Raw genomic sequence first — 21385 nt, forward strand, 5'->3', positions numbered from 1 at the left:
AAACATTTCTCAAAGGAAAAGACTAGCAAATTGCTCATTACATTAATGTTAAATTAAACAACTTTTTTATGGGATAAAATCAATAATTTTAATTGCGATTGCAATACCTTGGCAATCAAAAAAAGTCCAAAGAGGAACAAAAGTTGACATTGTTCGAGTTATTGATGTTGGGACAACAAGAATAGTTATTAAATCCAAATGCAATTTGTAATCAATTGAACTTCAGTGTTTTTCAGAACAGCGTTCATATAAGATTACCAATTCATGGCACAAAATTGTATTTATTTTTAATTTAGTATCCGAGGAATTTCATATTTTCTCAGGAGTACATCATATCCTAAGTGAATATTCTGGTAGTACACCTCTTGGAATTGCAGTAGATAATAAATTGAAAAGCATCACATTTTTTATTTGAATTGTATTAATGAAAAAGGAGAATATGGAAACAATTGTCTGTTAATGATATGTTTTTAAATTCTTTGTTTATGTTAAACACCTTTTGAAATCTGCATACGAACATTGTAAAAAGATTGTTTCATGCTTGCCCATTTTTCAAAGTACACTGAATTATAAGAAAATTCAACTTCTAGCGCAATTCCACTTTTTTTAAATTTTTTTGGCAAAGGAAGAAAGATTAAACAGTAGCAGTAGGCAGAAACCCATAAGATCAAATCATATAATAGCATAATAGTTGTGAAAAAATTAATTTATTTAATAATCAAGAGTTTTATGCCCAAAAAATCTTCATTTTCGTTTTTAATGAAGTTAAATAATGATATTTATAAAAATATTACTCCATATAGCATTTCTTAGAAATTTTTTTACATTGAAAATTGACAGTTTTTTAAAAAATGCATCCTCTTACAGGGAAAACATTTACTTTGCATGAATTTGGAATACTTTCAACAACACCCAGAAGATATCGATCGAATGGAAATCTTGAAGACCTTCTTCACGAAGGAACAGAATTATTAAAACTAAATTCACCAGCAAAATACGTATATTTAGATGATGGCACACTCGTAAAATCATTATCTGATGTCCCATCAGGATCAAACCTTTATTTATCAATTAAAAAACAATCACAACTTAAATTACAAAATTCTCCTTCAAAAATTGATCAAAATGATCTTTCCATAAACAATGAAGGTACTTTTACTCCGCGATCTCTAAATCTTAGCGAGGATTCTGCTTCTCAATTTTCTCAGAGCGGCCCTCGTTCTCCAACATCTTATTCATCGATTTCGACGCCATCCAAATTTTCTTTATCATCTCCGATGTCTTCAAGTACTATTTCAGCTCCAAAAGGAAGATCTCCAAGTAAATTACCGGCAAACTACTCTCCTGAGAAAGCTTTGATACCGGAAGTCAAAGAATCTCCATATGTAAGATATCATCAACTACTTATCAGTCTTCCAGGAACAACGGAAGATCAATTAATTTATTCAATGTTAAATGCTTATACAACTGTTCCTGTTGACTTAAGAGTCAATGCATCTGAGTATGAAAACCTCGAAAACTTACTTCGTAGAACGCAACATCGTTTATTTGAGAAATTATTGATTTCCGAATTAATTGTTCCGATAACTGCAGAAAGTATAGTTAATAATCCAGTCTACGAGCGTTGCTGTGAGCTCCTGGATGAAAAGAAACTCGAAACAATCAAACTTGCCATTTTAGGACCAAGACACAGCGGAAAAACAGTTGTTTTGCATGTAATGGCCGAATTATTCTACAGAAAGATCCAATTATGCGATGATGCCGATACAGTTTTCATGTTTCCCTTTAATTTCCAGAAATACGTCGATATCATTAATAATGGTGAGGTAGAGAACCTCTATAAATCAATTATGCGTATATTAATGGACTCTTTGTTGTTTTCCAAGTTCGAAATCTGGAATTTCTACCAACAAATTAAAGAATGGTTTTTATGTATCCCAATGGTTGGTTCTCTGCTCTCCATTCCTCAAGAAATGGAGAGATGTCCATTCATTGATACCCAAATGATGCGAAAAGTCGGTAAAAAGCTTCATTCCGACCTTCATAATAATTTGAAGTCTCCAAATGAAGTCATTTCGACAATTATATCAAGTATACCTGACTTTGCCAAGATATTCCATTTCAAAACCACTTGTTTCATCATAGATCACGTTTGTGAGACTCAAAATGGTTTTTCTGGCTCAATTGCAAATGCGATCGGTGATTCCCCCTACATTGTTTCTGGTGTTGAAGATTCCAAGTTCAAGAGCAATTTTAAGAAGGATTTCACTCCAATTATTATTGAAGATTTTATTGAACTGGATGATAAGCGTAGAATCAATTTCTGTGGTTTGTTTTTGTCCATTGATGATTGCCATGGCCTTCCTGGAGTCGTTCATCTCTTTGATGATGCTTTTAAGGAAATTCAAAAAACATCTCAAGAAAAGAAGTCATTTGCCATGTTTAAGAGCCGCGCATCAATTTGTTCTGCATTGATTGCTAACCAGAAAGTACTTCTGTTGTGCGAATGCATCAAAGAATTCAATCATTCGGAAGAATTACTTTCTGCAATGGACGAATTGTCCGAAGGAACTGCAAAACTGTCTATCGAAGTATAAAAATGTTTGTATCTAAATTCTTAGTTTATTTTATTTAATAATTTGTATTTCATTTTTAGATGATTTTAAAAAAATATTAGATTGACATTTTCAAAATAGATTAAATAGAAATTTATATGTACACTCTTGTATTTGATATATAATTGCTGGATTTTTATATAATTTGAAAGTCTCAGAAAATTTGAATGAAAAATGAATCTTTGGATTTATTAAGCAGTTTCGTGCATCATTTAGAATGCAATAATAAATAATTCGCTATGTTGATGGTTTATTTATCTTCATTTTCTGGAATATTTAAAAATTGAGAAGATTCTTACCTTCATATTTTCTTTCAAATTTTGATGAAAAGAAAGAAAATTTGAAGGCAAAGATTAATTTTTTTGACACTTCATTTTCCTAATATGTTTGGAAGTGCTATAGCTCTTAATGAGTGGAGAAAACTTTCATATACAAGTCTTCGTATTAGTGGTATTCAACAGGATACATTTCTGTCATTCACAATTAAACAAGTTTTTACAAATGATACAGGAGAAGATGCAAAAATTGTTTACTTAATGCCCAATGATCCTCAATTTAGTACTTATGATCAGCTGTTCATTATTGATGAGAAAGAGATCAAACCACAAATATGTCGTGATGGTCATGAAGATAATGAATTGGATGAGGATTCTTTCGAGGAAGAAGGAGATGAAGATAACGGTAATTTTGATGGAAAAGGTTTTAATGCATTTGTTTTGGGAAAAGTTGGTTCAAAGAAAACAGTTGAAGTTCATCTTAAAGTTTCTTTCATGGCCCAGATCAATGAAAATGGATATATCTATAAATTCCCTCTGATCAATAAAAATCTTGAAATTTCCCTTTTGGATGATATTCCTGACAATTTCGAATTTTCAATTGCAATAAAGACTAAAAAGGAAATACAAGAAATAATTGTCTCAGCCAAAGGTACCATGAATGTTATTGATCCTCATAATGTTACATTTGTTACAAAAACATATCCAAATGATCGTTCAATTATCATTGAAGCACGTATCAAAGATAAAGATAAGAGCATTGCTATTTCAAGTGATGGCTATATTTCAATTAGTACATATACCTTTTTTGAAGGAAAAGTTCAAGCAAATACGGAATTTTATTTCATTATTGACTGTTCAGGTTCTATGTATGGTTCACGCATTAAAAATGCTAAATCTTGTTTAAATGTACTTTTGCATTCCCTTCCAATTGGCTGTAGATTTTCAATTATCAAATTTGGCACTAAATTTGAAGTAGCCCTTGAGCCATGTGATTACACAGATGAAAATATGTCAAAGGCAATGCATCAACTTGATCTTATCGATGCAGATATGTGTGGTAATGATATGATTTCTCCATTGAAGTATATTTCCGAGCATCCCCAAAAAAAAGATTATATAAAACAAGTGTTTTTATTGACTGATGGAGAAGATGATCGCATTTCGATTTGTGCAATGGTCCAAGCAAATAGAGATAACTTCCGAGTATTTACAATTGGAATTGGTTCTGATGCAGATAGAAATCTAATTATAGATGTTGCTAGAAATGGAAGTGGCAGATACATCTTTATTGATGACGAAGATGAAAATATGAACGAGAAAGTCATTGAATTATTAAGATTAGCAATTTCTTATGCTATGATGCATGTATGCATAAAAGGTGAAAAGGCTCCTTCAGAAATGTGGCCTTTGACATGTCCTCCTTTGTTTGCAATGAATTCACAGAATTTTATAATTAAGTCACCTTTCGTCGAAAATGTTTCGATAAGTGGATGTATTGATAATAAAGAAGTTACATTTACTATCCCAGTTTCAAAATGCAAAGAAAATATTGGAATGAAACAATTGTTTGGTCGAAATGTGATCAATGATCTTGAAACAATGTATTCACAAAACCGTGAAGATGATATCATTGAGAGATGTATTGAATTGTCTCTTGATTCAGGTGTCCTTTCGGAATTCACATCATTCGGTGGAGTTCAATTCGAATCAGGTCATAAACATGTTAATTGTTCGATTGCACCAGAATCATCCGATGAGAATCGCAGTCTTTATAAATATCCTATTAAACCTGATTCATTCCCTCGCGATCAGAACCGAATCGAATCATCAAACTCCATCAGTTCTCTTAGTTCAGCTCCAAAATCTGAAAGTCCTGAAACAAGTCAATCTAATCCTGTAAATGACACTTATTCTATCAAACCATTTGTCCCCAAACAAACATATCATTTTCAAGGTTGCAAATTTGATATGTTTTATTGCATTATCTCATTGATTTATGAAATATTCCTATTCATCTTCTCATGGGCAGAAGGAACACCAAAGGCAGTATCCTATGAAGTTACTCCAGAAATAATATTGCCTGAAGCAATTCCTAAAGCATCACATAAAATAAATTCAAAAGAATGCGAATACTTAATATCTAATCAAAATGTTGATGGATCATGGAACGACTTTGATGGAATAGATCAGGGAATTAAGTCAAAGTATGGACATAAAGTCGCATCAACAGTTGCAGCTATTGCATATATCAGATCAACTTGCAAAGATAACTTGGGTGAATATTCTTTATTGATCAAGAAAGCCGTGTCATTCCTAGGTAATCAAGACAAAAACCTCAATTGGGATGCAATGATTCGCCAAAATTAACCTTTATAAAAATTTTTAATATAAACTCCAAATTTTGAGAATAGTTTTGTAAAAAAAAATCGATTTGTGCAAAGGTCTAATTATGTGTAAATATGAGAAACTAAAAAGTGAGTAATTTCCCGATTCTGGGTTTGATTTGAGAAGAGATGTAGGAAATTTTCCCTTTTTATGATGTTAATTCTATGATAAAATATTTGTATACCAATGTATGACAATCAATATAAAATTAAATTTGACAGCAAAAAAAATTCAATTTTTGAAAATTGTGGACAGCAAAACATACTCAAGAGCCTCCATGTCAATCTGTCTCTTGCAAAAATTCAGATTGTCACGAGTGTAGAGAAGAGGATATTCCTTCTCCTGAAGATGCGGAAAATTTCATTTATCAAGCCAAACAAAGGGGTTCCTTTGATATGGACAGTGTTCGTTTTATTAGCAGATCCTTATGTTGTGTTCAGAGCTTAGAAATCCTTAATCAATTCGTTGAGGGAGATGAATTTTTAGAACATATGCTAAACACGACAGATCCGAAAGTACAAGCTCTCGCAGGAAGTATTTTCATCAAATTAATGAAATTTTTTTATGATAAATACCGCCAACCAGTCTATAATTTCATTATTACACACGAAATTAACGATTTAACACTTAAAACTATATCAACATGCGCAATGTCATTAAGTAAAATAATTAAACGATCAGACCTTTCTCCAACGGAATTTTTCACAGATGAACTTTTTACACAAGTAAATATTCTTCTAGAATGTTCAAAAAACTGTGCTGTTATCAGCGCATTAAATTTAGCAAGAAGGCTTATTGAAAAACGTGCTGATATCAATAAATTTAACTACAAACAAATATTTTATTTAATGTGCGCCCAGAATCCAACTGTTAAGCAAAAAGCAATTAATGCATCCTTTATTATGTCAAGTGTGTGCTGTGTTTCCTTCTCTGAAGATTCGATCAATAAAATTTTGTTAATTTTAGCTAATACAATCAATGAATCTTCTTTCAAAGAAACTGCGAAAGCAATTACATTTCTACTTCAAATGTACTTATATTCCCATCAAAAAGTTTTTAATTTAGCTGTAGATTTATTTGAGAAATTAGTTGAAATTCTTAATAATGAATGTAGCTGCGTTGTCCAGATTCTATCACTGATTATTAAAATGACAGAATACTCAGAAGAGAACAATTACACAGAACAAATTTTGGAATTATTTTCAGATTATAATTTGGATAATGCGCTGAATGAGTTCATTAATGGTAATGATGATGGAAAGAGATATCATGCTCAGAGAATTAGAGATTTTATCGATAAAAACACTAATCAAGATTAAACCTTGTTTTTTGTTTAATAAACACTTGTACATATTTGTTATTTTTGACGAATTGACGTGATGAATAATTTGGATTATGTTTCTCCATTATGACTTTCAAATTAAATCTCAAAATTGAAAAGACTCATTGAATTGAAACGGAATGACTATAAAAAGTGTTTAATTTGCATGATTTCTTATTCTTTCTATTAAGAACTTCTAGAATATTAATTGTTGCCCTTTAAACTCTTATTAAATTGATTTATTTTGTGTTATTTAACTTGAAAAATTGTGGTTTTTGAAATCAATAATTTTGTCACTTTTGGGGTGCACGTTTAAAAATTTAATCATATGAAACCTAAAATCACAAAGAAGAATCAAAATTCAAATGATTATGTGAAGGTTTCTAATGAGGGTAACTCTCAGAAATCCTCCTTGTTCCCGAAAAAGGCTGTTATCTCGGTAGATGATGAATATTCCGATCCAGAAATTGATGACGATATTGAAAATAACGATATCTCAATAGAACTTCAACATGTTGATCTAGTAAATCTTCACAAGCCTCTTACGGTCTCGAGATACGCAGAGATAATATTTCGAAACGATTACAATGCAGAAGCTGACTTTGTGTGTAATCTAGATACATTCTCTCAGGTCCAGGATGAGATTACACCTAAAATGAGGAAAATTCTTGTTACATGGCTGATAAATGTTCATAATGACTATGGATTTTCTAATGATACGCTATATAGTGCAATTAAATATCTCGATATATACCTTTCTAACAAGAAAATTGAAAAAAACAGACTTCAACTTCTTGGTGCCGTTTGTTATTGGATGTCTTGTAAAGTTAACGAGATACAAATTCCATATGTTTCAGAATTATCAGATTTATGCAACATAAAATACACAAATGCGGAATTTTATTCACTAGAAACAGAAGTCTTTACAATACTCAATTTTCAACTTAACTTTCCAACATACAAAGGATTTCTTAGAAGATATCTATCAATAATCGGCTCAAATACCACGATTCAAGATATTTCTTCCATTATTTGTGAATCATCTTTGAATAATTTTATGCTATCCTGTTGCCTCCCTTCGGAAGTTGCAATTGCCATTATACTTGTTGCTTATACAGCTCTAAATTATATTCCACCCATCGAAACACTCAAAAAATACTTGAAAATTAATGATTTCGAAGTAATCATTGTTATTGCAGAGTGTGTGTTAAGTACAGTATGCGAATTAATAGAAAGCAAAGGAGGAGCAACATATCAGAAATATATGGACCATTTTAAGCCAGGTCAAGTTAATTTTTCAAGAGATCTAATTAATATAATCAAAAAACTATGTTAAGTCGCATCGCATAATGTTTCGTTCTTATTCTTTATGTTTTGAAAAAATAATTTTGAATTTTATTTAATAATCAAAGCTATCAAGTTAAAATAATATTTTGTTTTGTACTGTAAATTGTTATTTGTTAGTTTTATCCTAATACGATTTTTAATACAATTTAGAAGTATGTGGACTACTTTCTTCTATTTTCATTCCAGTCTCCGTCCCATATTTGCTAGAGAGTTGTATGCTTATTATCTCGTAACTATGCTCTTAGATATTTTGATATTCCAAATTGTTTAAGTTGACTTATTTCTGTCGGTATTAGAAAAATATATAGTATTTAAGTAAAAAATAGCATATCTGGAGTTGATATTCATAAATATATATGTTTTAAGCTCGTGGAGTGCCTCAAAGATAAATTTATTAGATGCACTCATGAGAGGAGTCAAACCAAAATTTTATTGTCTTAAGATCAGCTTTCCATCAAATTCAAGCTGAATTTTTGATGATGCATATCGATGTGGAGTATAACCATAAATATTTCATTGAAGAATAATTTTTGTATTGAAAGTTCTACGAAGCAATAGTTTGAATATATAATATTGTGAAAATATGATTAAGAAAGGTTGCGCAATAGCAATTTCGAATTGACAAATGGCATAGAGAACGAAGGTATCGAATATCATTGTAGTTTTGTATTCTCATCCATAGATTAGTTGTAGAAACACCTAAATATAAATCAAAGCAAGGAGGTCCTGGAATTGAGCCAACTTTATTATGATAATATGAATTTGCTCCAACTGAATACCAATAATTCCATGAATGAATGTTACCATCAAGATATGTGTAATTTGTTGTTGTGAAACCTAATCCTGTCAAATTAAAATTTGGATCTGTAAGTATTTCGCATTTTTTAATTATAAGATGGTTTGAAAAGTCTGAAACATGTGATGAATAAATTGGATTGGAACTTTGATTAAAATAAAAAAAATCTTCGGGATAATCATCAGGAAAATGAAATAAGAAGTTGAACACACCATTAATTAGGAATATATCATTAAGGTAACCTAGGACACTAAATTTATCCCTTTCATTTATAAATGAAATTTGTTTTCGGGCGAGATATTTGTCAGTAGGGAACAAAGAACCCACATGATGGTGAAATATTCTCACCCACTTAGTGTCATTGATTTCGGTCACAAAATATCCATTTAGATTTCTAACATTCTCAATGAGAATCTATTCCGATTTCCTGAATCAGAAATGAAATTATTAATATGAAGTTGGCATTAAACCTTGTCTAAACACTATTTTTATTGTGTTTTACTTCGTTATTCATCTTTTTAAATCCTGCTATAAAAGGATTTGCTCATCTGAAGCACTACACTTTGTGATATAATTTCTATGGATATGTAAAAGCTATTTTAGGTTAAGTTTGAACAATTCTCCTTATTTTTTTTTTATGAAAAACATATCTTTGCAAAAACATATCCTTGTAAAAAAAATATTCAATACTATATATGCTATGATGAAAGACACATTAGTTTCGTCCTTGGATCATATAGAACCATATGGAAATTTAAATCTGAGTAAAATTGCCACCAGACTTGTTTTGAGGTGTGGACACATAAGATCCGGTAAATATAGTTAGCGTATGACTATGTGCTAAATCACTTCTCTCTAGACAAATTCCTTTTTCCCATCAAATTTCTGATTTTGTTCATAATGAAATTATTGCTATTGATTGTTGCAAAATACCTATAGAGAAGAGATTCGTAAATAAATGCTCAGGTATCTTGTGTGAAGATTGTATTGATTTCAAATATCAAAATATTATATAAAACTTTTTTTAACAAAAACAATCCTCTATCCAATATCTTATGTGACATTTCTCATTATTGTTTGAATTGAGACTTAAAATTATTATGATTTATCTCAATAAAAAAAACTGTAAATATAAAAAAAGGGTAATTAAATTATTATGAATATATAAAAGCAATTTAAGCCGACAAAAGGCGTAAGAGTTTCTGCAGTCTTGCAGTCAAAACTTCTCCACGCTTGAGTGCCTCTCTCATCTTTGCGGCACGTGAGTCTGGTGGGTTTGTATGGATTGTTCCGGAGACTCTATCAATCTTGGCGTTAAGTTTTCTTGAGAAAATAAATCTGCGAATTTCATCTTCGATGAACTGCTCTGTAACTCCGAAAGCGGAGGCCATAGCTGAGATCTGAAGGGCCTGGTATGGTTCCAAGAACTGAGAATAAGCGCGTACACGTAATTCCTTGATAAGATAAGAAATATGTTGGGAGAACCAAATATCGCAGGTCAATGTATTCTCTACTTCGGCCAAAGCATCGAAGAAATCCCTGTAATTCAAGTGGTATAAAGATAATAATCTATGTGTCTGTTCGTCAGCAGCGCGGACCTCCAAAGCCTTATCAATCTTGGCTCCGAAGTCGGCACGTGACAAAGCAAGTGTCGCGAGAACAACTGTACGATAAATAAACTCATCATATGTTAAAAGTTCTGTAGCTGTGTATGTAGAAATTGTAGAGATGAATAACTGGCTAGCAGCAATAAAGTTCCTTCTAGCGCAAAGGCTTAAGCCTTCGTAAACTTTTAATCTGTTCTTTCTTTCCCAATCACCGCCATCTTTGATGAAAGCCTGTGCCTGATCGTTGAGATCGTTGAATGTTGAGAAATCCTTGAAGAAGAAAGCAACGCGCATCTGGCAGAACACGACATCAATCTTTTGACCGAGAGCAACAGTATGAGCTAAGAGATCTGCTAATCTCTTCTTGCTATTCTCAAAGTCACCAATGCGGATGAAGAATAAAGCAAGATTTTGGTAGGCAACACGAACATCTTCTTCGGATTGATTTTCTGTTGCGTCATTGAGAGCGACTTCAAGCTTAGATTGCTCGGCTTGGTTAGCAGCGGTGGCTGCATTGACGAAATCGTTGTCAACAGTCCAGCCATATTCAGCAGCTAAAGATTTATAGAATGGTAACATATTATTTTTCTTGATTTCGCTCATTAAACTTGTAAAGTCTTCGTTTGATTTGGTGTGGGCATATTGTTCGTGAATATTTGCTATTTTTAAGTCTGGAAATGAATCAAGAGGCGATGACTCACTCATTTTTAGATTTGAAAAATTTGAACATGTTTGTTCGACTAACTTCTGGAAAGTTTTCCGGAAATTTATGATTTTTGGCTGCAGCGTTTGAATACACTTTATGAACTACGTTTAATTTCCTTTATAACCAATCATAAAAATTTTGTTCAATCCCAAGCATCAAAAAAAATTCAAACCAATCCAAATTGACTATGTAAAATTTCTTAAAATGCAATAACTATATCAATACTAAGAGCCTCGCTGTAAAATTCCAATAAATTAATTCTAAATCTAAGCAAATTAATAAAAATATTGAAATATGTATGAGCAATTATAATTTATTCTCATAAAAACTAATATTTCTTCAGGATAGAAGAAAATGAATTAGATAAAATTTTCATCAAAAATATATCTTGAAAATGAAGTCATTAATAGAAAATATGTATATATTTTCTTGTGTGTTTAGTAAAATTTCATGAATTAAGATGATTTGAATTAAATAAAATTATATTTTTAACAATTTTTAGAAAAGAAATAATTAATAATTTTAAATTATAATGATAAAACATCTATATCTCTATTTATTCACTTATCATTGGCCGGAGCAACAGGATCGTCAACGAATTCCTTCATTGCCTTCTCAACCTTGGCCGCAGTAGTAATTTCGTGTTCCCACTGACCGCGTCTGTTCATGTAAGCGTCCACTCTCAAAGACCTCCACACATTCGGAGCTTTGTCCTTCATCTGAGCTTCAATCAGTCTTTCGCAGATATCTACCTTTGAATTCATGTCTCCAGCCTTGAAAGCGTCCTCAACAATGTAAGATCCGATTCTATTGGCTGAAATTTCTGGTAAAATTGGGAGCATTTTCCTGATAACTTTGTTTTTGGCTCCTGGTTTGATTGTTTGTGACTTCAGGAACTCTGTAATGATGTAAGACCCATTTTTATCGAGGCAGAGACCCTTAAATCTGTCATCTGTCATATCCAAAATGGCTCCAACGATTGGATCAGCTTGTTTCTGCTCGAATCTGCATACGCTCTGCAGGATCATGGCTCCTGCCTTCTGGCTGCGTATTGACAATAAAGAATCAATGAGATTTCTGTTGTTTCTGTACTTATTCAATTCTTGGGCGATTTTGTCTTGGTTAAACTTCAATCTGGCGCAAGCACTGACAAGGGAATTGATGACTTCGGGGCGCTCGTCGAGTAAAGAGGCGAAATTCGGAAGTAATTGGTCGCATAATTCTGGAATGAAGTCTTTTGGTGTATTTTCGAGGAATCTCTGTAAAACAAAGTTCGCTTGTCTATCTCTGGCACATTTCAAAGCGTCTGTCTTGAAAACATTGTCGAATAAGACTTTTTTAGGCTCATCAACGTTGAGTTTGAGGATTTCTTCGATCAAATGTGATGAAGACTTGTCTCTGATCGAGTCAAATGTAAATGGAACTGATCTGGCAAGGTAATTGATGAGTTTTGGATATTTATCGCTTTCTAATGTGCAAATTGTTTGGAGAACAGCGGAAAAGTGGGGTGATCTGGTATAATCTGGTGTTTTCAGCATTGCTTGGATGATTTGGCGACATAATTTATCGATATGTTGGTTCATTGACTTAAAACCACCATAATGAGTAATCAAAGAGCGAATAACATGGGATCCGTATCTATCCTCACTGAGATCTGGTGCATATGACTTTAATTCTCCCAAAATTGAAGCAAATAATTCTTGGAAAGATGGTTTAAAGTCTTTGTTATCGATGAATTGTGCACACTGGATGAAAAGATTTTCAACACTGTGTGATGCATTTGCATCAAAGCATAAATCTGACATATGTTTGCTAAAAGCGAGAAGAAGATGATGTAATGACTCAACAGGGCATTCAGCGATATACTTATCTAAAAATCGAGATGCTGTTTTGTGTGTTGCAACAAGAACTTCTTTTCCTTCGAGTTGTTGATTAATTGGACCAAAAAAATCGGCTGCAGCTTCTGTTCCTTTGACAGCTGCATAAGCTTCCATAGCGCGTGAGAAGAAATCAGCCTGTTCCTGATTTAAATGTGGTCTTTTCTCTCGCTCGTGCATTTTTGTCACCTTTTAAAAAGACATTTTTGATTCTTTCAAAAATAAAATTTTGTTGAAATATGAATGTACTATTTATAGTGATGCTAATTGATTTCCAAATTTTTTTCAAATAAAATAATTTGATGAGAAAAAATGTTGATATGAATCTGAAAATTTGAATTTTGAAAAAAATTTGGAAGATTTTTGGAAAATTATATCAACAGAATAGTTTTATTTTATGTATAGTTATTATATTATTCAGTAATTTTAGGTAATTTTAAGATTTTTATGAAATATTTTTTTAAAAAAGAACAAATTTCATTTATCTCTAAATAAAATATAAGTATTCTTTATTCTAATGCAGCAATTGGTAACTGATCTACCGCTCCTTCTTCGCGAGTTGGAGATTTCATGATGATTTCTCTAATTTCTGGGGTTATACCAGATTTGTGCTGCTTCTGGAGCAAATCACCAACCATGATTTCCTTTTGTTCCTGAGTTAAGTCCCTTGCGTAATGTTTTGCGAAATCTTTAAGAGCTTTGTGCCAAATTACTGGCTGTTGCTCTGTTTCTGCTGCAAACTGCATGAAGTATCCGTATACAGCATCAACAGCTCTGATTGCAAGTACTTTTCCTTTTTGGACGAATCTGATAACGAAAATTGTTCTTGGAAGTGTAATTGGCTTTCCTTCGCATAGCCAAACAAGGAAGGAGTTGACGAGATCGTTCGGGAGCTTAACTCTGTTGACCATGGCTGAGATGACTCTAGCATCTTTTGGAGAACAATTATCTTGAGCGGCCAATGGCATCATTAAGGCTAAAATGAATGGCTTTGGACGACGAGCAGCTGCTACAAGGGCATCCCAAACGTTTCTTGGGAGCTTCTTGTTGTCATCAAGTAAGTTTTTGATATATTCAAGTAAAACTTCGCGATAGAATTTGTTGCAACGTGCTTCAGAGGATGTCTGAGCGAATAATGTTGTAACTTCCTTGATTGCATTGGCAGACCAGTTTTCTGGCTCTGAATATTGCAAAAGTTCGAACCAATCTGGAATATTCTGAGATGCAATGACATTAATAGCCTTTGGAAGCTTTCCACTCTTGTAGTTTCTAAGTAAAACACCAAGCTTTTGATAGATTTCAACGACACTTTGATCGGATATATGTGCTGTTTTTTCTAATGTAGAATTTAATTTGTTTGATGTTTGGACGACATCGGCCTTGAAAAGTTCGAATAATTGTTTAGCTTCTTCGTCATTTTCTTCAACATCAACGACAATTTCATTTTCAGAATCATCTTCATCCTCTTCTGCTTCTGGAAGAGCGATTTCTACATCCTCAACGACCTTATCTTCTTCAAGTTGATCTAAAGCAGTGTTTAAGATTTTCTTTGTCATATCAGATCCAAGTGAATGTTGAGTAATAACTTTCTGTTTTTGACGACTTTGTTTTGGAACGACGAATGGGTTCTGCTGTTCAGCAATATCTTCAACAAGTGACTTTTCATGATTTGGGGCCTTCTCAACCTTCAAAGCTTTTAAACTCATCCGGATTTTATAAAGCCAATGAGACAAAATTTTTACAGGAAATCAAAATACACAGGTAAAATAATAGTAAATTTATATGTTTTAAAGTTTAAAAACTATTTTCCGCTTAATTTAAAGTCCTAAGATCAAAGATTCAAGTCCATGAAAAATAACCCCTTTGAATATTCTAAAATCATTCTTTAAACACAATTTCATAGCTCCTAAAGTTAACGTTTATAAGGTTGAAATAGTGTAACTTTGATAAATAAAAAACAATTATTGAAATATAAGAATTTTAGAAAGAAAGTTTTTAAAAATACATAACACAAGGGTGTTTGAAAGCAAGAATTGGCATCTTTTATAAATTAAATTATGACATCAAAATGATAAAAATGCCAACTAGTCAAACACATAAATTGCATAATACAGAAGCACCGCAGTGAGATCCACTTCGTGGAAAATGAAATGTCAGACAATTGAAAATAGAAATGGAGAATCAAAAGCTTTCCATGACTGGAAATGGCCATGCACCTTTCATTTGGTTGTCAAGACTTTCAACAACAGATTTGTCTTGAGAAATTTTTGAACAATCCTGATAAATTTTTGAGAAATAGGCCGAATGTTTGATATCTTGAAAAGTTATTGTGAATTCGCGCTCCGGTGTTTTAATATTATAAGTGAAATTATCATTATAACGGGTTATTATAGATCTACTTAGATCAATATCATACTTGGACCAAAGGGATTTCATAGATTCATTTATTATTAGATGAGTAAGCCCTTTTCTGTTATCAATTGTTAAAAAAAATATGTTTCGATCTTTTCCGATCGCAACAGTGGCCGGAGCTTTCTCCATAAAATTTTCAATGTCAATTTTTTAAAATTTCCTCTGAAAAGTTAGATAAAATATTAACTATGCGACCAATAAAAGGTTTAATCCCTTCAATTGTAAAACATTGAGACAGACATAAGTTTATTTATGATATGGAAAATGGTCCAAGCAGATAACTTTTGCTCCGGCAAATTTATTTTGCATGTCCGTTAATTTAAAAGCATGAGAAAAAACTATGGGAAATTAATATTATTGAAACAATGAGTTTAGTAATAGATCTAGTTCAAATAAGTAAGCAGCATCCGCCTTTGCCTTCATCAGTTTCCTTAAGTGTGAAAAGCTTTGGATCATAGGCAGTGTCTTCTTCTGTTGGACGGTCCTTGAAGAGGTAATAGAACTTCTTAAAGTTGACCTTCTTGAATTCTTTGCCTAATTTATTATCAAAGTTCTTTAACATGGTTGATTCAGAATATGGGAGGCCTAAGAGGTATTTCATTTTAACAATTTGTTTTCTTGTAACCTTCTGGTCACGGTCTGTGTCGAGAACACGGAAGTAAACTTTAAGTTCGAAGCCTTGGAGATAACCAGAGAGGCCTTTCACGCAGTGAAGGCATTGCTTCTGGGTAACAAAACCTTCATTATTAATATCTAAAGAATCGTAAAGGAAGTTTGTACATCTTTCGCTAAATTCTTTGACACCGATAAATTTGAGTGGACGTGGATGATCAGGATCCTCATCTTCCTTAATATCTGCATCTTCATTATCAATATATGGTCTGGAGGCCATTGATGATTCCCAGTTCTCGATCATAAAGGCTTGAATGAACTCATGGAACTTCTTCTTCTTGAGAATATTCTTTCCATCAGGATCGAATCTAGCCCAGATTTCATTGAAGTTAGCAATCTTAGATTTATCGATAGGCATCGAAGAGAAAAATAAACAACCGATTTATATAACATTTTTGAATGACTACAGAAAAATTGAGGAAGTTAAATAATCAAAACCTCTCTATTTCAAAAAGCAAATTTGAAATTCTCGATAAAGTTTGGAAGCTCATTTGTACAGTCACATGATATAAAGCGACACTATTCTTATGAAAACTAATTAGTTTTGAAAAAACAACGATTAATTGAAAAATTAGTAGGAAAATATCATGCCATATAAAACATCATCGATAATTTAACATTCTCGATTTTTTTATTTCTACTTTTTCACAAGATTGTAGTAGTAGGGTATGAAGGGTTTAGTGACTTTTTTTGTAATCGTAAGAATTCACACAATATTGACCGATTTTGTAAGTAATTTTCATACAATCGATAAAATAAATGTATGATTCTTACGCTTTTTATTCTTACGTTTTGAAGTAAATCATGATTTAAAAATTCATGTCTTACATTTTTGAATAATTTATTTTTTTATTTTGTATGAAATGAACGTCAAAACTAACAACGTTAAAAAATTAGGATTCACAAACGAGGAAATAAAGGATATATTAGAGGAGGCGGGTTATGAAGTTGATAAATATTATTTAAGAAATTGTAAAAAATTTGCCGAGTTATTAAATGATTTAGATTATGATGGAAAAATGAATAAAGATGATGTTATAAATTTCTTATATCCCACATCTGAAGAAGAAAAACCTAAAGAACCTGATGTTTTCCCTGAATATTATGAAGAACGGATTAAAGATGATGAATACGATGAAAATGAAAGACTGAAAAAAATAAGAGATGAAATAGATGAAAAAATTAAGGAATTAAGAGAAGTTGAAAAATATAGGGTGTCCAAAGGTGTGTTTAGCACAAACCTGAATACTGCGAATAGAAATAAACAAGTTACATATATATAAAGTTTATTTAAATATAATCACCATTGGATTCAATCACGCGTTCGCAGCGATCGATCCAGGCTTGAAAGACACGCTTTAAATCATCATGAGAAAATTGCTCAAATTGCTCTCTTACAAAATTTTCAAGATCATCTGGACTCGCGAATTCGCGTCCTTCAGCTCTTTTTTAGCGTGCCGAATAAATAAAAGTCAGAGGGTGCAATATCAGGTGAATAAATTGGGTTTGGAACAACTTTGACATTGTTTTCCAACAAGTATTCATTACCTTATGACTTTTGTGAACTCTTGAATTATCAAAATGAATTGCAAACTTTTGTTTTTTGTTGTTTGGATTTCTCAAACTCATCAGAATTGATAATTTGAGTAAGAACATTGTCAATTAGATACTGAGCATTCATCGTATTAGGTTTTGAAGAATATCAATTGCGATGATGCCATTCACGCCCCAAAAAACCGACAACATCATCATTGGTGTGTCAATTTTTTTCTTCGGGAATGTTTGCGGATCTTCATCCTTCGGGATCCACATGATTTTGGCTTCTGTTGCATATTGAAACAAGACTCATCCCCTGTTACTAAAAAGCGAAACTTCTTGGATTGATACGCACGCAATATAGAGAGGAGCTCTTTCGAAGATTGGACTCTAGATTTTTTTGAACTGAATTAAGGTTGTGCGGAACCCAACGTGTATACGCTAGTTTGTAGTTCAAATAATTGTGCAGATAATAACTGACTGTTGTACGTGGTATCTTTGTCATCTCCTCTATCCTTCTGAGTGATGCTCTTGGGTCTTCATCTAGCGCTTGAAGAATTGCTTTGATTTTTCTTTGATCCGGCGATTTTTTGTCAATTTTTATGATGGGCGCCTTTTTGGTCATGAAGTGATACATCCTAACATGATACGTCACAGTGGAATAGCTAGGAGCATCCATACTGAAGCATTTTACCAATGTCTCGTAGATTTTTTACAGTCTTTGCATTTTTTTGCAAGAGCGAGGATGTTTTCTTTATGATTCATTAAAAAAATGAAAAAAATCCCGCCAAAATTTCCCGCGAAACCGCCTCTTGTCTCAAAATTCATTTTATATCCCGGCATGGCGCCAAAATACAACTTACTCATCATATACATATATTCATATTTTTGATTATATATTTATAATCAGCATATATCTCCTTTAATAGTCTCATATAGAGCGCTGTGCTAAACGCACCTTTGGACACCCTATATAATGAAAATGAAGTAGAGGGTTTAATGAATATCCCAGCTTCAGAATCAGAAGTTCAGAAATCTCATGAAGAAAGATATAAAAATTATGTCTCAGAATCAACACAAAATTTATTAGATGGTGAAATAGACGAAACACTTTCAGAAGAAGGTACTAAATTTATTCGTAAACATAAGTTACAATTTATTGATAATGAAGGATACCCCTGTATCCTACTTTCACCACCTTTAGATTCTGAGAAATTCAAAAAAGCTCTTAAAAACGTGACATATGCAACTAATACGATTAAGAAAGAAGATCATGATATTTACACAAATTATTATTTAAATAAATGCACAGGTGTTGATAAAGTTTTTGATTTATTAGATAAAATATCAAAAGAAACCATTGGAACATATAAAATTTTGTGTGATTGCGGTTTCATTATTGAAGATACCAATAATGTTTCATATGAAAGAACAGCACCGAAGGAAGATGAAGTTGAAAGGTCTATACCATTCGTTATTAAGAATATAAAAGATATGAAAACGTATAAGCATTATATTTATTCATTTATTTCAGAAAAAATGGAAGCAACCCATAAAACATCTTCTCATCATTTTATAGCTATTCATGCATTCCTTTTCAAAGTTGTGAAATTAAATAAGACAGGAATTAGATTTAATGTATCAGGGTACGCATTCTTGAGTAAATTAAAATGTATTCGTCACGTCGCAGATGATAAAAATTTATGTGTTCTTAATTCATTTTATGGGCTTTAAAAAATAAACTTTATTTTTATTTATTTTTTAATTTTTTATTCTTACATAAATGAACAAAAACGGAACAGCTAAAATGAATGATAATCAAATTAGAGCAGAAGGTAGAAGGTTATTTAAACGCTTCTATAACATTCCTGATGGTGTTAATCCTAAAACTCGTAGAAGCTATTTAAATGAAGCAATAGATGCATATGAAGGGTTTGACATTTCATCAGAAAGTGAGAGATTAGCGAGAATGTTAAATGTTAATATTGATTTCTATTATTGTGATCCTCAACCAGAAGACGTGGACATAAATAAGGTAGACTTTCCATTAGTGGATTCAATAATGATAGATCCAGAATTTGAAACAGTAAATATTTTATTAACACAGAGTCCATGTGGAAAACTTCACGCTGACAGAATAACAGACGTTGAAGCACTCACCGGCTATAAAGTTTGTCCATATTGTAAAGAAGAAGTTTATTCTATCCGTGATGATCCAGAAAGGAAAAACCAAAGAAGATTTTTAAAGCATTGTGAGAAATGTAAAGAAAATAATGGAAGATTAATTCAAGACATTCAATTGCAAAAGACCCAGCAACCATATGCACCACATATTACGAAACAGAAGATATATCAGTGGTTATTAGCTCACAATTTGCAGAAATATTATAAACCGACAAGATATTATATTACTTTTGACTTTGAAACATTAGAGACTAAAGAAGAATTACAACTTTCTGAGTGTGCAACTTTGAACGCTTACTTAAAACCATTCATGGTATCATCAACGGTTAAATTAAATGATAAAACATATACGAGGAATTTTTGCTTAACTTCGAGTGATTCTTTTATTTCTGATTGGATTGAGTTTTTATTTTCAACCTGTTCATTAGTTGCTAAATCAAACATTGAACAATATGAAGAATTAATGAAGCCGCAAACGGCGGGGCCTTTGTCCCATACATTAAATGAAAAACAGAAGGAAGCATTTAAAGAACTTCTAGATGAGGAATTCAATAAAGTGAATATCATAGGTTTTAATTCGGGAAAGTTTGATTTAAATTTAATTCTTCGTGATTTAAACACTGCAAAATGGAAAATAAAATCAATGCTGGGTTCATCTTCTCAATTTAAGCAAATCATTGTAAAGAAAACAAACGCTCCATATGAATTGAGATTTATTGACATCAGAAATTATATAGCGGGTGGACATTAGACCAATTCACTCAAGATTTCGGAAACAATAAATCACGTGTTAAATCCTTTTTCCCTTATCAATTCATCACGTGGGAAAATTACGAAGAAGAATTATATAAAGAGGAACCATTCACGAAAGATTCATTTTATTCAGCATTAACTCAAGAAACTATATCAGATAGTGATTATCAAATATATCTCAATGATGCTAAAAATTTTAAGAATAAATTAGAATATTTTATTCATTATTGCAATAAAGATGTTGAAATTATGATTGACCCAATCGATAAAATTATTGAAGAAACATTTGTTTATAAAATTGATATGCTTCATAATCTTTCTTTATCATCGAATGCTTCAATGATTCGTTACGCTTTAGCATATAAAGACTTTAATCCTAATGAAAAATATCCTGAGGAAGAGATAGAATCAAGTTTTGAATTAACGAAAAAGTATTGGAAATATAAAATTGAATCATATAAGAAACAAGATGAAAAAGCAGAAGAAGAGATACTAAAAATAATGTTTCAATGGATGATTTTCAATACTATCACGATTTAATCCTTTCATCTAAATGCAAAATGTGTGGTAAAGCGTTTACATATGCAAATAAACCAACATTGGATAGAATAGATAATGAAAAACCACATACCAAAGAAAATTGTCAGTTAATGTGTTGTTATTGCAATGTCGTGAAATCAAATAAAGATGAAGATGTTCAACGTTTAAGAATCAATTTAAGAAATTATGCATTAAAAAATAATTTACCAATGACTTTAGATTCAGTTGAAGCTTATCACATTCTCCGTAATGGAATTACTGGTGGTTTATCAAATGTTCAACATAGAGTAAATCTTAAAGGAATCACGCACATTAATAAACTTGCATATAATCCAGAAACTAAAACTGTATCAAAT

The 21385-nt window shown here is 31.8% G+C and overlaps 10 protein-coding genes and 1 pseudogene across 11 annotated transcripts, besides 4 other annotated features; 6 read left to right on the forward strand and 5 right to left on the reverse strand.

Annotated features, from left to right (window-relative positions):
* Positions 1-846: 846 nt before the first annotated feature.
* TVAGG3_0325550 (uncharacterized protein) lies at positions 847-2751 on the forward strand (the record flags this gene model as incomplete). Its single annotated transcript, XM_001325878.1, has 1 exon — positions 852-2597. One exon carries the CDS (start codon positions 852-854, stop codon positions 2595-2597), a length of 1746 nt encoding a protein of 581 aa, XP_001325913.1.
* Positions 2752-2966: 215 nt separating this feature from the next.
* On the forward strand, positions 2967-5388 carry TVAGG3_0325560 (von Willebrand factor A domain-containing protein 5A family; the record flags this gene model as incomplete). The annotated part of the gene is made up of 1 exon (XM_001325879.1): positions 2999-5260. One exon carries the CDS (start codon positions 2999-3001, stop codon positions 5258-5260), a length of 2262 nt encoding a protein of 753 aa, XP_001325914.1.
* Positions 5389-5532: 144 nt separating this feature from the next.
* TVAGG3_0325570 (armadillo (ARM) repeat-containing protein family) lies at positions 5533-6597 on the forward strand (the record flags this gene model as incomplete). The annotated part of the gene is made up of 1 exon (XM_001325880.2): positions 5674-6597. One exon carries the CDS (start codon positions 5674-5676, stop codon positions 6595-6597), a length of 924 nt encoding a protein of 307 aa, XP_001325915.1.
* A 330-nt stretch (positions 6598-6927) lies between these two features.
* On the forward strand, positions 6928-8048 carry TVAGG3_0325580 (cell division; the record flags this gene model as incomplete). Its single annotated transcript, XM_001325881.2, has 1 exon — positions 6928-7935. One exon carries the CDS (start codon positions 6928-6930, stop codon positions 7933-7935), a length of 1008 nt encoding a protein of 335 aa, XP_001325916.1.
* A 1732-nt stretch (positions 8049-9780) lies between these two features.
* Positions 9781-11058, reverse strand: TVAGG3_0325590 (proteasome-mediated ubiquitin-dependent protein catabolic process; the record flags this gene model as incomplete). The annotated part of the gene is made up of 1 exon (XM_001325882.2): positions 9918-11054. The coding sequence occupies one exon, from the start codon at positions 11052-11054 to the stop codon at positions 9918-9920; it is 1137 nt and encodes a 378-aa protein (XP_001325917.1).
* A 430-nt stretch (positions 11059-11488) lies between these two features.
* TVAGG3_0325600 (rRNA processing) lies at positions 11489-13117 on the reverse strand (the record flags this gene model as incomplete). Its single annotated transcript, XM_001325883.1, has 1 exon — positions 11616-13112. The coding sequence occupies one exon, from the start codon at positions 13110-13112 to the stop codon at positions 11616-11618; it is 1497 nt and encodes a 498-aa protein (XP_001325918.1).
* A 300-nt stretch (positions 13118-13417) lies between these two features.
* On the reverse strand, positions 13418-14644 carry TVAGG3_0325610 (ribosome biogenesis; the record flags this gene model as incomplete). Its single annotated transcript, XM_001325884.2, has 1 exon — positions 13442-14638. One exon carries the CDS (start codon positions 14636-14638, stop codon positions 13442-13444), a length of 1197 nt encoding a protein of 398 aa, XP_001325919.1.
* Positions 14645-15692: 1048 nt separating this feature from the next.
* Positions 15693-16385, reverse strand: TVAGG3_0325620 (EF-hand family; the record flags this gene model as incomplete). Its single annotated transcript, XM_001325885.2, has 1 exon — positions 15733-16374. The coding sequence occupies one exon, from the start codon at positions 16372-16374 to the stop codon at positions 15733-15735; it is 642 nt and encodes a 213-aa protein (XP_001325920.1).
* A 456-nt stretch (positions 16386-16841) lies between these two features.
* Positions 16842-17228: a mobile genetic element.
* Positions 17227-17254: a terminal%2Cinverted (terminal inverted repeat of Mariner transposon ID:TVAGG3_0325640).
* Positions 17227-18524: a mobile genetic element.
* Positions 17307-18428, reverse strand: TVAGG3_0325650 (annotated as a pseudogene). Its single transcript has one exon. A coding segment is annotated over exon 1 (1122 nt).
* Positions 18497-18524: a terminal%2Cinverted (terminal inverted repeat of Mariner transposon ID:TVAGG3_0325640).
* Positions 18525-18551: 27 nt separating this feature from the next.
* TVAGG3_0325670 (uncharacterized protein) lies at positions 18552-19286 on the forward strand (the record flags this gene model as incomplete). The annotated part of the gene is made up of 1 exon (XM_051230259.1): positions 18552-19286. One exon carries the CDS (start codon positions 18552-18554, stop codon positions 19284-19286), a length of 735 nt encoding a protein of 244 aa, XP_051099989.1.
* A 49-nt stretch (positions 19287-19335) lies between these two features.
* On the forward strand, positions 19336-19813 carry TVAGG3_0325680 (uncharacterized protein; the record flags this gene model as incomplete). The annotated part of the gene is made up of 1 exon (XM_051230260.1): positions 19336-19813. A coding segment is annotated over one exon (478 nt), but the record flags the coding sequence as incomplete, so codon positions are not given.
* Between the last annotated feature and the right edge of the window lie 1572 nt (positions 19814-21385).

The sequence above is a fragment of the Trichomonas vaginalis genome, chromosome V (genome assembly GCF_026262505.1).
Source record: "Trichomonas vaginalis G3 chromosome V, whole genome shotgun sequence".
In the NCBI taxonomy this organism is placed as follows: Eukaryota; Parabasalia; order Trichomonadida; family Trichomonadidae; genus Trichomonas; species Trichomonas vaginalis.